The sequence below is a fragment of the Conger conger genome, chromosome 12 (assembly GCF_963514075.1).
Source record: "Conger conger chromosome 12, fConCon1.1, whole genome shotgun sequence".
Taxonomy (NCBI): domain Eukaryota; kingdom Metazoa; phylum Chordata; class Actinopteri; order Anguilliformes; family Congridae; genus Conger; species Conger conger.
This window is the reverse complement of record NC_083771.1, coordinates 23,298,382-23,311,781: the sequence shown is the minus strand read 5'-3', so window position 1 is coordinate 23,311,781 and position 13,400 is coordinate 23,298,382. Positions and strand designations below refer to the sequence as shown.

At 51.8% G+C, this 13,400-nt stretch overlaps 1 protein-coding gene across 2 annotated transcripts in view; it reads left to right on the top strand.

Annotated features, from left to right (window-relative positions):
- tnksa (tankyrase, TRF1-interacting ankyrin-related ADP-ribose polymerase a) overlaps positions 1-13,400 on the top strand; it is a 129,509-nt gene that overhangs the window by 73,055 nt on the left and 43,054 nt on the right. For both annotated transcript variants that reach the window (XM_061262845.1, XM_061262844.1), the window contains exons 4-5: positions 1,297-1,333; positions 4,242-4,317. In XM_061262845.1, coding sequence (XP_061118829.1) covers positions 1,297-1,333; positions 4,242-4,317 — 113 coding nt within the window. The remainder of the gene's footprint in view (positions 1-1,296; positions 1,334-4,241; positions 4,318-13,400) is intronic.

Below are 13,400 nucleotides of genomic sequence, written 5' to 3'. Positions count from 1 at the left end.
GTGGAAGAGGGCAGACGCTGGCGGTGTCTGTGCTTGTGACAGAGGCAGGTCCTCCAGACTCCGGCCGAGACGTCAGGAGCGGTCCCGTCCTGGCCTGTCAGCGCGCGTCGTCTGGGAGACGCGGGGTCGCCGGGGTTACGGTTCGGCCAGAGCTGGCGTGCGTGCTGGCGACAGCAGCCCATCTAAAGCCTGCCCTGTTAGCAGCTCTGTCTTTGTTTTTATATTTTTGTCGGCCTCACTCCGGCTCCTGAACGATGCGAGCTGCCTGCCTCAGCCATATCTGTGCCCCCTCACTGAGTCTCGTCTCCCCAGTGCTTTACACGTCCTCCCCCTTTGTGCTCTGCCCCTTTCATCAGCAGAGAGAGAGGGGGGAGAGGGACCGCGGGAGGGAGAGGAGAGGAGAGTGACAGTGACAGGGGGAGGGGGAGCGCACATGTAGGGGTTTGGGTTTGGGGGCTCATCTCTGGTTTTGAGGGGTTTGTGTCTCTGGCAGGCAGGCTGGCTGTGAGGTGCCAGGAGGGGGGAGGGGAGAGCCGGGCGTTTTTATTATTTATTTATTCCTCTGTTATCACGGCAACTGCTCCTCCCATTCAAACACAAAATAAAGAGAGAAAGGAAGAAGGGGGTGGACAGCGAGGGCTGTCCGTGCTGTGATTGGCTGTCCGAGTGACAGGGGGAGGGAGAGAAAGGCTATCAGCTCTGCGATTGGCTGTCGGGGTGAGGGGGGGAGGCTGTTTTAATTTGAGGACCTGACGCATATCTGCATCTATTTGCCGAGCAGGGATGCTGCACACGCTGACCGCTCCACGTCACACTTGCATCACCCTGAGGGGCGGGCGCTAAGCAACGCCGCCTAGAGAGCGGGGGGGGGGGGGGGGGGGGGGGCGAGTGAGTGAGAGAGGAGAGAGGGGAGGGAGAGAGAGTGAACGAGAGGGGGGGAGCGAGTGGGAGAGGGAAGCAGAGAGAGAAAGAGAAGGAGAGAGCAGTGGGAGAGAGAGAGAGCGGGGGAGAGGGAGAGAGCGGGGGAGAGGGAGAGAGAGAGCTGGTGTGGGAGAGAGGGGGGCGAGAGAGAGAGAGAGAGAGAGACAGCAGGCAGGCAGGGTCCGTTGGCAAGAGCGCAGTATCTGTGTGTGTGTGTGTGTGTGTGTGTGTGTGTACGCGTGCGCGTGTGTGTGGGGGATTAAATCCCGTCTGAATGTAGCGGTGCAGCTCTGGCATCCTCGTCCGTCTCCCGCGGCTGCTGTGCATGTTTCGCCCTGCCCGTGTCTGACACCATGATTTTCTGCAACCACCTAGGTGAATACAAGAAGGACGAACTCCTGGAGGCAGCGAGGTGAGTCCCGATTACATGCCTACCCCCTGCTCCTCCTCTCCTCCCTCTCCTCCCTCTCCTCCCTCTCCTCCCCCTCCTCCCCCTCTCTTGTTGGTGCACCCCCTTACGCGTTGAGCCAGACAGGTGCTGTGGTGTTGAGTTGCCGGGCACTGACTAAAGGGAAGCCCTGTGCTCTGTGTGTGCGCTTGTGTTTGTGTGTGTGTGTGTGTGTGTGTGTGTGTGTGTGTGTACACGCTTGTGTTTGTGTTTGTGTTTGTGTGTGTGTGTGTGTGTGTGTGTGTGTGAGTTTGTGTGTGTGTGTGTGTGTGTGTGTGTGTGTGTGTGTGTGTGTGTGTGTGTACACGCTTGTGTTTGTGTTTGTGTTTGTGTGTGTGTGTGTGTGTGTGTGTGTGTGTGTGTGAGTTTGTGTGTGCGTACACTGTAAATGGCTCTTTCTGGCTCCATGACTGGAGGATAAGCCCAGTTGACTGCCCATCTTTGGTGGAGAGTGAGGCAGCCCTCGGAGAGTTCTTGCTGCGTTGGCCCCTGGTAGGCCCATGTTCACAAACTCAGATAGCCTCTCTCCTGGATTTCCACTGCTTTGTTGAGGTGAACAAGATGTGTTCCCTCTGAGAAGTCATGGTCGCGTCGTATCCCTCAAAAACGGATTTCTGGATTACTCAAATAATAAAACAGGTTGCGGCTTCTGGATCAGATGTTGTCGTATCATTAATAAATGGATTGTGCTTTCTGGAAAAGACATGGTTGTATCGTATTGCTGATAAAGGGGTTGTGGCTCCTGGATAAGACACGCTCATATTGCTTATAAAGAGATCAAGCTTTCTGCTGGATATGGTTTGGCTATATCAGACCGCTAATGAAGAGATTGTGGTTTCTGGAACTGGCATTGTGGATCTCCCTCAGAAGCAAATGGATGGTTTTGAAGAAAGCGGGTTTGAGAAGGATTGCCTTTAGCATGCAGTTTAGTGGAATTCAGACGTACAAAGAACACAGCCCGGCCTCCCATTAGATCTTTTGAGGAAGAGTTATGAGGTTTGCTCACAGCCGAGCTACGACACCCGTCAGCAATACAAAGTCTTTACTCCATAAATCCTCAACGCTGCGAAGTAAAATTAGTTAACAAGTGAAACGAGCCAAGAAAGACTTTACCTTTGACACTCAGTGGTGAAGGTCCTCAGCGGTTGGCAGCACCCATCGTTCGGACGTTATGAGCTGGTTACGAAACCCAGGAGCTGACTTTGTTTTGTGAGCGTGGCTGCCTCCGTGTTGTGATGATGACTTCGTTTTTAAGACTTCATGGCCATTTCAGTCTCCTGAAGGCCATTGGAAGAGAAGCACTCACTGCTTGTCGGAGAGGATGACCTGGAGCTGCAGGGTTCAGCCATAGTCCCTCGGGCCAGATCACGAGGTACAACCCAAACCCTTGGCAGTTAGAGCCAGCCCAGGTTTGGGGTGTCTGAATCAGGGATGGAGTAGTCCCTAGTCCCTGGAGTAGATTTGTGATTCAGTCCATCATACCTCCTCATATCAAGCCCTTTTTATCCAGTCCGTTTCCAGAAACCGCACACATTGGTAACTCTTATTGGCTAAGTGGGTGGTCTTTAGTTTATCGGACCCAGTGACTTATGGCTCTGAAATACAGACGTCCGGCGGAACTCGTCCGTCCCCGCTGAACGGCCGAATCGGAAGCAGGAAGTCGATCTGGCGTTCCCCGAGTGCGTTGCTCTCTGCTGCGGGCAGCACGCTCCCGCGCCCGACCCCGTCCCCCGCCGGTGATAAAGGGAGGAATGCACGTCGGAGAGAACATCGGGAAGACCGATGGGCAGGCTTTAATCTGGCGGTGTCGACGGCGCCCGCATACAAACGAACGCTCCAGCTCCCGAGCTCCCACCGCCAGCCTCTTCTGTCCTGGAGTCTTCCCTTCAGCCCTCTCTGTGATCCAGGGAAGAGGAGCCCCTCTGTGATCCTCACCGGATCCTCGTAACGACCGAAGGGGAGGTGTACAGTCGTGCCGCTTCACCCCAGGGCCTCTGGGACGGGACAGGACACCATGCCGTGGCAGCCAGCCAGTGACGTTAAAAATGGAGCAGCCCGCGGAGTAAAGCTGGTGTTTACAGCGGCGAGGTGGAGGGGTCTGCTGGGGGATACACAAGGGGCAGTGTACCTCTCTCTAGCATGGTGCAGCATCGTCGTCCAAAACAACAAAAAGGGCACCTGTTCCTCTCACGCCTGCCGAGGGGAGCAGTGGGACATTGGCGGCTATGGGAGCTTCTCTGCCCCAGCCCCCTGCCCCTGTCCCGTGCCCTGCCGTGGGGGTCGGCTCCTCTTTGGGGTTTCTGAGCCCTCTTCCCCGCTCCGGAGTGCTCTGGTGTGTGTGGAACTACAGGGTTAGGCCCCAGTGAAGGGACCGAATGGGCCCGTCACTGGGGTGGTCAAATTGGAAGAGTGGTCAAATTGGTTTCTCCTTTTTCCTGTTAATCTTACCTGTGCCCATGGAGAACATGCCACTAACTCTTACCAGGAGCTACAGAACTCAACTCCCAAAGCCTGCTCACGTAACCCTGCTGTGCCTGAACAAAACACACCTCCCTGCCAACTTTTATTTTCATCCCCCTTCCCCCTTATTCATCCCCTTACACTCTTCTGTGGCTAATTTGTTGTAAACTGTATATCATCTCTGGTTAATGCAGTGTGTAGAGTGTAGTCTTCTCTCTGGTTAGTGTGTGTCTTGGTTAATAGTGTGTGTGCAGTGTTAAGCCAGTGTGTGTCTTGGTTAATAGTGTGTGTGCAGTGTTAAGTGAGTGTGTGTCTTGGTTAATAGTGTGTGTGCAGTGTTAAGTGAGTGTGTGTCTTGGTTAATAGTGTGTGTGCAGTATCCTGTGCTTTATGAGGTGTTGTTTTGCTGCAGGAGTGGAAATGAAGAGAAGCTGATGGCCCTGCTTACTCCGTTAAATGTCAACTGCCACGCCAGCGATGGCCGCAAGGTAAGCCCCGCCCCCACAGCCCCACAGACCTTTCCAATAGGCTCATCCAGCCCACTCACACTTTGCCCCGGAAATGACATACCACAGTTTTTCTGAAGGGGGCTGACCTCCAAATCCGGAAAGAAGGACTCTTAACCATCCGAGTCAAGATCTGCAAATCGAATGCCTGTCAGCATAACGCACAAACGTTCATGGGCAGTTGTGTGGTTTTCAGACTCAGTCAAATTTGGAATTGTTTTGTATTCAAATACTTTTCTGTGCTCGATTGATCCAACCAAGAGGACCAAGGTTTTTTCAGTGTATTTCATAGGCTTCAATACACCAGTTAAGCATAGAAAGGTATTTGAATCCAAATCAATTACGTAATTGATTCAGGTCTAGTGGATTTCACACTGTCACACAGGGGCATAGCACAAACTGCAGAGCATAATACAGTGTTTAATTCCATCCTGTACTGTACTCAGTCCTAAATGTTTTCAGGTGAGTTTTGGCTTCGTAATGTAGGCATTTGTGTCATGAATGTTCTCAACTTTTGAGGTTGGAAGTGCTGCATTTTTGGATGGTTTGGATGGCAGATTTAGGTTTTAGGAGCTATTTGAGCAGCTCTGATTGGACAGGGCGTTTGCAGCACTGGGATTGGATGAGATCCCTCAGGGGTTGTGTGATATGACTCAGTAGGTAGTCATGCTTTTCCCTCTCATCATTACCCTCTCTCATCTCAAAAACACTAGGAAAGCGGGGGTCCGTGTCAGCTGATTGCCACATACATAGTTTCCTTTTAGAAACTGCATTTTGAGAATACTTTTTGCAGCCTGATAAAATAAAGATCTGCTGAATTTCATTCTGCAGATATTTCATTCTCTGAGAGAGCGGTTTTAAGTGAATGTTTAACTTAAGTAAGGTCCTGTTGTAATGGGGGAAGAGAGCTCATTCAGAGCTGGAACCCATGGGAGCGCGTGTCTGAGTCCAGTATCCCGCTCCAGCTGGCACTGCAGACTCGTCTGTCTGTCTGTCTCCCCCGAGGGGGAGCGGACTTGCTTTAGAGGGTACGGGACCTCTCCACATTCCTGGGATTTACGACCGCCCTGTCCCGAATCCGCCCTCCTCCGCGGAGAGACGTCCCGGCCGGGTCGTTTCTCCTGCCGCTGTCCAACCCCGGCATGGCTTTATACCTTTATACCTGCCTGCCCTGGCTGCGGCATCCCACCCTCACCTGGACCCCCACTCAGGTTCTCAATGGCCAGGGAGGTGACTGTCCTGACTTTCTGATTCATCAGGAAATAGTGCTTTTTCAGACCCTTAATGTCTGAACCATGGAGACTTCGGTATGTCAGCTGATGGCAGGAGAGAATACTTCCTGATTTTTGATGTTGGCTACTTCCCAGTGAATGAGTCCAGCTCTTTTTTTACCACACAGTGAGCAAAATGAGCAAATCGTTTTGGTCTACTGTGTCTTGCATCTGACAAAAACACTACTGCATTTGAATATCCCGCTATCATTCTTCGCATCCGACTAAAACACTGTTGCAATCTAAATTTCTCCTATCGTGTCTCTATCTGATTAAAACACTGTCGCAGTCTAAATTTCCCCTATCGTGTCTCTATCTGACTAAAACACTGTCGCAGTCTAAATTTCCCCTATCGTGTCTATCTGACTAAAACACTGTTGCAGTCTAAATTTCCCCTATCGTGACTATCTGACTAAAACACTGTTGCAGTCTAAATTTCCCCTATTGTGTCTATCTGACTAAAACACTGTTGCAGTCTAAATTTCCCATATCGTGTCTATCTGACTAAAACACTGTTGCAGTCTAAATTTCCCCTATCGTGTCTATCTGACTAAAACAGGTTGCAGTCTAAATTTTCCCTATCGTGTCTATCTGACTGAAACACTGTTGCAGTCTAAATTTCCCCTGTCGTGTCTCACATCTGACTAAAACATTGTTGCAGTCTAAATTTCCCCTATCGTGTCTCTATCTGACTAAAACACTGTCGCAGTCTAAATTTCCCCTATCGTGTCTCACATCTGACTAAAAGCCTGCTTCAGTAAAACTGTCCCTCAGTAGTGTCCCTCTGCAGTAAAGTTGTCTGGTGGCAGCACATTTATTCGGTCTTTATGGGCCAAGGGGGACGAGATCGTAGCGACGCAGCGCGGTATCGCAGATAGACCTGTTATTATTTACCGCTATCATCTGTAGCGGTCATGCTGGCCAAGGCCAAACAGCCCGCGTTCCTGCAGGGTAAGTGATATAACGCTCTGCCTGAGAGGACCTGGGAGAGGGTTGGGGGGGGGGGGGTGCACTGCCCCACCCCCGGAAGCTTTCCCATCTTTCCGGAACAAAGCCGGGGGTGCCCGAACGAACACGCAATTGTTTCGGGGAGCCGTTCACTCTGCCAACATTTTCCAGAGCCCCCCCCCTCCCCAAAGAGATTTATTGGCTCAACTGAGCGCAGCAAATGGGATGCGCTCTTTGTTTAGAGAGGAGGAGGGGGGGAGGGGGGAAGAGAGCAAGGGGGCGGTTCACTGGTTCTGCTCTCGCTCACAGCGGAACGAATGTAACGGAGGAGCGAGTGTCACCCCTCCCTGTGGGCTTTGGGAGTCATCGCCCCGCTGTTCCCCTTTCCCTGCTGAGCTGGCATTATGTGTTGTTGGCCCCACGGTGGTGCAGCGGACAGCACCGTCGCCTCTCAGTAAGATGGTCGTGGGTTTGAATCCCGACCGGGCCCTTTATGCGCCTGTCTGCACGTTCTCCTCGTGCCCGTGTGGGTTTCCTCACACAGTCCAAAGAGATGCAGCTTAGGGCTGCTGGGGGGAATTAACAGGGCTCTGCTGTAAATGAGCACGTCTTCACTCAACCTTACCCTGTGTAAAGGCTGGATTAATGGTCATAATGGACCATGCCCTGGAGGTAATGTGCAGGCAGATGGCTTGCAGTCAGCCAGTGTTTTCTTGGTTATCCATGGTTTTTGCATTGACTATGCAGCCCAGATTTAGTGTCAGAACACCTATTTTTGAATGCATCTGAGGAAATGCAGATGAAAGTTTGTTGGCTCACCCTAAAATAACCTGCAGCTCAAACTGAAGCTGAATGACTTGCTTTCGGTAAGGAAATTGCGCCTTTAACAGAGGTGCGTTAAAGAGATTAGTTTCCCCGTTGAACATCAACCCAGCCTCCCTTCTATAGAAGCAAGTCGTCCTGTAGGTTTATTCTCTGTACAAGTCAAACACAAAAGCTGCGCTACATTTGAAGGTCTTGTATGAATGTAAGTATAACTGACTTTTTGGGTTAGGTACCTATACAGAGTGGCTTCAGAGAAGACAGCAGTGGGGCTCGCTCGTATTCGGTTTTACGACCGAACATTCCTTCCTGATAGCAGCTGTCGGAGTGTATAAAATCTCTTTAATGTGCCTGTGCTTATGCTATAGCGAAGTCCTCTGGCCCTGGCTGAGATATTCAGGATGTGTAAATCAGTGTTTCCTGATTAGAATGGCCTCCCTGAGGAGGCTGGTGCGGCCCGTCTCACTGCTGTCCCTCCTGCGCCCGGTCCGTTCGCCTGTCCCAGCAACAGAAGGGTCCTCACTTCCCCTGTGGGATGTCCGGATGTCCTCAGAACATCTGTGTGTATCCTCACTTACCCTGGGCTCAGGGCAGGCCTTAATATACTGTTCGTGGGGAAGAGCTCTCTGACCCCTGCCTGCTGTTTAACACTCAATATGGGACCAAGGAAGGCTCCAGGCTGATTGAGTGTTGGAGCAGTGGTGTATATGAATTTTTCTGTGATATTGTTAATGGTGTTCTGGTGTTGATCTGGGGCTAATGGTGATCAATTGGCGGTGCATTTTGTCATCAGACTGATTTAGAAATTATGGATTTCACCCCAGCCTGCCTCATTTACAGAGAGTCGTGTTAATGAGAGTACACACACACACACATACATTCAAACACTTGGCTGCAATCAGTTCAATCTTTAGTGAATGGTCTCCCAGCTCTGTCGATTAGTGGGAGGGTTGAGTGGTTTCTCGCACACTTCAAGCCTGACCCACATGCTAACCCTGCCCAGACCCTCGTGAACATGCCCCTATCTCTCTCTCGCTGCTCTGGCCCTGTGTGCGGGAGCGTTAGCAGCCCTGTGTGCGGGAGCATAGCAGCCCTGTGTGCGGGTGCGTAGCAGCCCTGTGTGCGGGTGCGTAGCAGCCCTGTGTGCGGGTGCGTAGCAGCCCTGTGTGCGGGTGCGTAGCGGCCCTGTGTGCGTAGCAGCCCTGTGTGCGGGTGCGTAGCAGCCCTGTGTGCGGGTGCGTAGCGGCCCTGTGTGCGGGTGCCCTGTGTGCGGGTGCGTAGCGGCCCTGTGTGCGTAGCAGCCCTGTGTGCGTAGCGGCCCTGTGTGCGTAGCGGCCCTGTGTGCGTAGCGGCCCTGTGTGCGTAGCAGCCCTGTGTGCGGGTGCGTAGCAGCCCTGTGTGCGGGTGCGTAGCAGCCCTGTGTGCGGGTGCGTAGCAGCCCTGTGTGCGGGTGCGTAGCAGCCCTGTGTGCGGGTGCGTAGCGGCCCTGTGTGCGGGTGCGTAGCGGCCCTGTGTGCGGGTGCCCTGTGTGCGGGTGCGTAGCGGCCCTGTGTGCGTAGCAGCCCTGTGTGCGTAGCGGCCCTGTGTGCGTAGCAGCCCTGTGTGCGGGTGCGTAGCAGCCCTGTGTGCGGGTGCCCTGTGTGCGGGTGCGTAGCGGCCCTGTGTGCGGGAGCGTAGCAGCCCTGTGTGCGGGTGCGTAGCAGCCCTGTGTGCGGGTGCGTAGCGGCCCTGTGTGCGGGTGCGTAGCAGCCCTGTGTGCGGGAGCGTAGCAGCCCTGTGTGCGGGTGCGTAGCAGCCCTGTGTGCGGGAGCGTAGCAGCCCTTGGTGCAGTCCCTGATGCAGTCCCAGCGTCTCATCCCGCTATCGTACCTCAGTCCCGCCGCGAGCCGGCCGCTGAATGTCCCCGCGCGATTCCACGCTACTGCAAAGTGCGAGCCTCGGGTTTATCATGTCCTGTTTTCAACCCCACATTAAAGATGTGAGCTTACAGGTGCGTTATTGTGTGGGGGAGGTGTAACGCAGTCCTGTGCTGTCCTTTGACTGCTTCGGTTTATCTCCTCTCGTTGTTGTTAAAGTCAGTGAATCGGAAGTTAGAGCAGAACTCGTTCCCGCTACATGACGTACGCACTGGCGAAACAAACCGTTTGGAGGACATTTTTGCCGGGCTTGGAGTCTGTTCGATTGACGTGGTAAAAACGCGTAGCAGCGGTGTGATAGAGGGGGAGGGGGGGGAATGTGCTGTTGCATGAAAGGATGTTGATTGGAGGGAAAGGGATAATTGACAGACATATTTCATCAACACTATTGGTACCCATTTTAATTCACACCTACTAGTACATAATGACGTTATATTAAAAGTAAAATCCTTTTCCAGGAAGTGGTTTGAAAAAAAAAAAAGTCTGAAAATACATAGGTATTACAACTTTCTTAATTTTATTATGTATTCGTTTTAAGACTTGTTTCTGTGGTTAGGAAGAATTTACCAAATTTTGGGGCAAAGTGAATTTTCATTTCTGCTCGTGTTTAAACATCAAAAATGTTCAGCTTCATGCGTTTGCTTAGTCTCCCCAGTTTCCTAATGCTCTGCAGGGAGCATTTACAGAATGAAAGGTGTTCATATTTCGCCATTCTTCACCATATGAATGGCAGCGTTGCTACAGGAAGAGAGCGTGTTACTTCATCATCGGTAAATGAAACCATGGGAACAGTGAGGTGCAATCATTTTTTTCTGTTGGGTCTTGTGTCTCTGTCACAGCTCCCGTTGTTTGGCCAAAGGATAGATCTAAATGGTGTACACTATTTTGTACTGTTGGCAGTTTTATCATTGATAAAGCAGGTCTGTGTTGGCCCTCCGCGTCTCTCTTTCTCTCTCCTCTCTTGCTTTCTCCTAGTCTCTTGCCCACCCCTCTCCCATTCTTTCCCTCCCTCTCTCTCCCTCCCTCCTTCCCTCTCTCTTCTCTCTCTTCTCTCTACCTCTCCCTCTCCCTCTCTGTCTCCCTCTCTCTCTCTCTATTCTCTCTCTTCTCTCTCCCTCTCCCTCTCTCTCCCTCTCCCTCTCTCTCCCTCTCTCTCTCTCCGTCTTTCTCCCTCTCTCCCTCCCTCTCTTCTCTCCCTCTCTCCCTCCCTCTCCCTCTCTCCCTCTCCCTCTCCCTCTCCCTCTCCCTCTCTCTCTCTCTCTCTCTCTCTCTCTCCCTCTCCCCCTCTCTCTGTGATGTCTTAATGCAGTGTGCTCATGATCATGTGAAGCTGCAGGTGCTGTAGATAATTTGGGGGTTACTCTGTGCCTCACCTTCCAGGCCGATGCCTCTGTGGCCTGTCGGATACGTCTCTATTCCCCCAACCAGCCCTGGAGAGCCTGGGCAGTGTCTGAGCTGGCGTGGCCCGAGCGTGTAGCCTGTAGCCTGTAGCCTGTAGCCTGTAGCCTGTAGCCTGTAGCCTGTGGCTGCTACATTAACAGCTGCTCCCTGTGGGTGAGGCCAGAGTCTCAAGATCTTTAGACCGTGGTTTTGAGGCTCTTTTGGAAGTTACCTGTTTATGTAAAACAAAAATACCATTTAAAAATGCATTTACTTCAGCAGTCTTCAGAGCTGGTTGAGCTTGTTTGCGCGGTCGTTCTTAGTACGCTTGTTTATGTTCAAAATTAATTGCGCTGTTCTACTGCATTGATGGGCCCCACTGTCTGCTATCGAATCCAGATAACCGGCAGTCAATCAGGGAATGGGAGGGTTTTCATTTTCATTAGCTGGGTTGTCAGTGTACCCAGAAGTCTTCCTGTCAAGCTGCACCTGAAGAGTCTTCCTCTGGCTCATGTCTGTGAGAGTAAGTATGTGAGGAAACCATAAATAATGTGAAATAATGTATTGTTAATGGGCTCAGCAGTTTGCCTTCCGTCCCTCTGTTTCTGACTAGGGGAGAAATGCTAAACTGAGACACTTAGCAGTCATAATCGCACAGCGCAGTTTGAGAAACTCTTTCAGTGCAGGGACCATGCACTTCATTGAAGGCGGTGTGCTGTAGTCCTGCATACAGTGTTCACCCCTCTTGAGCTTTCGTCATTTTTCAAGTCGTACAAAATGGCGTTACACCTGGCTCTCTAGCTATGACCTGATCTGTGTGCAAGCTCCGTTTACGCTCAGTTAAAACCCAACAGAGTGCATCTTCACATCTCATCGGTCAACATTGCTGTTGTTGTCGGGTGGCTGCTGATACCCTTGCCTACTTTGTGTCCGTTTTATTTGTGCAATCTATATTAATCCATTTCTCAGGTGAATATAAACGTTATCTGCAAGTTTCAATACTCTATGAGATAAGACCACGGCATTTTCAGAGTGCACTGATCTATTTTAATGTTGTTTGCTTGAAAATGCAGAAAGCTGTCTTAATGCTACCTCTAGCAAAAAGCTTGTCATAATGATTGTTATTGAAATAAACATGCTTTTCATCAACAGGACAGTCCTCTTTTAGCAAGTAGACTAAAAAGACGTGACCATTTAGATGACACTTTGCCATATAGGCTTGGAGGACCTCATCCAGTCCAAGGAGAGGGGTTTTGCTAAACTAGAGTCTTGGGGTTGCCTGCCATGTAAATCCATATTTTACAGGGGCTCAATCTTAGTTTTTCTTGCTCACTCACCTTGTTTTTCTGGAAATGTGATCCGTTGCACTAGTCATCAGATTTGTATGAGAATTGCTTGCCTTCGGAGTCTAGAGAACCCCATTTAAGCACATTTGAATTTGGCTTTGCAACACAAAATGAGAAATAGGCAATGGTGGGTGAAAGCTTTCTGAAAACAATCTTTTAAATATTTTTGTTTGTGTTCACGCAGCAGTTATCTTTCTGGGTCTTGTGCTGATCTTAAAGTTCAGCGGCTGGGAGAATCTGCGGGGCTGAGTTTCCTGCGCTTTTATGCGATCTCCGTCACAGACCTCACCGCGTCATTAACATTCAGAGAGGCGGCACAACATTTCTGAGACAATGATCCTGTTTATAGTGCCGTCTGTTGCCAGCCAACGAGATGAAAGCCGCTGAAATAGCGAGGGTGAGGAGGAAAGTCGGGGGAAAGAGCAAATAAATATGAAGAAAAAGGAGTGAGAAAACCAGACGCGTCTGCTGGAAACCGGGGCATTGGCCCCTTTGACTCGCGTCTGGCGGTGTGATTCAGCGATTCGGGTGCAATTTCTCCCGTGATTGGCTCTGAACGCCACCCTGTATTCGCCCATTCTGCGTGCTTTTCCAAAGTCCTCGGCCAGACTGGATTTGAAGCCGTATTTGTTTCCGTGGTAACTCTGTCAGAAGTAGCCGGAGGGAGTGGCAGCCGTTCGCCACACCTTTGGCCCGACCCCCTCTCCCGGCACCGATGGCGGTCACGGAATGCTCCCCAAAACGCTGCTCTCACCTCGTCTCCTCAGACCGGCACTGACGGCACGTTTCCCCTCCCACCATACCCCCCCCAGCCCTGCGACAGCGAGCAGACGCTGCACTGGAGTTTAATGAGCTGCCCAATTAGAGAAAGACCGGTCCGAGCCCCACCGGTCCCCTGTGCTGTGGTACAGAGCCCCCTCATTAGCCGGGCCCCCTCCCTGATGGGGTAGGGTGGTGGTTCATACCCCAACCCCCCCCCCAGTCCACCTGAGGCCCCTATTAGAGCGACCCACTGCACGGCTCGCTGCCTCGAACCTCAGACCCTCCCAAAGCACAGCCCTCATTAGCATCTGTTAGGAGTCCGCTAGGGCACGCCGACCTTGAGGAGGAGGAGGAGGCGCACGGGGAGGAGCAGGGGGAGCGGTTCCTGGAGGACCGGCCTACGCCAGCACAGCTCCTCTGTACACCCTTTGAACCTGCTTCCGCCTCAGGCCTGCTCCCCGTCCTCCCCTCATTAATCAGGAGACTCGTTCCTCACACCCCCCGACAGCTGATAACAGGAGAGAATGTCCGTCGCAAAATATCAGCAATCCCCAGGGACTTTAAGGTTCTGAATATCAGTGTGTCCTGAATAATCAGTAAAAATGAAATCCCTGGGGTGC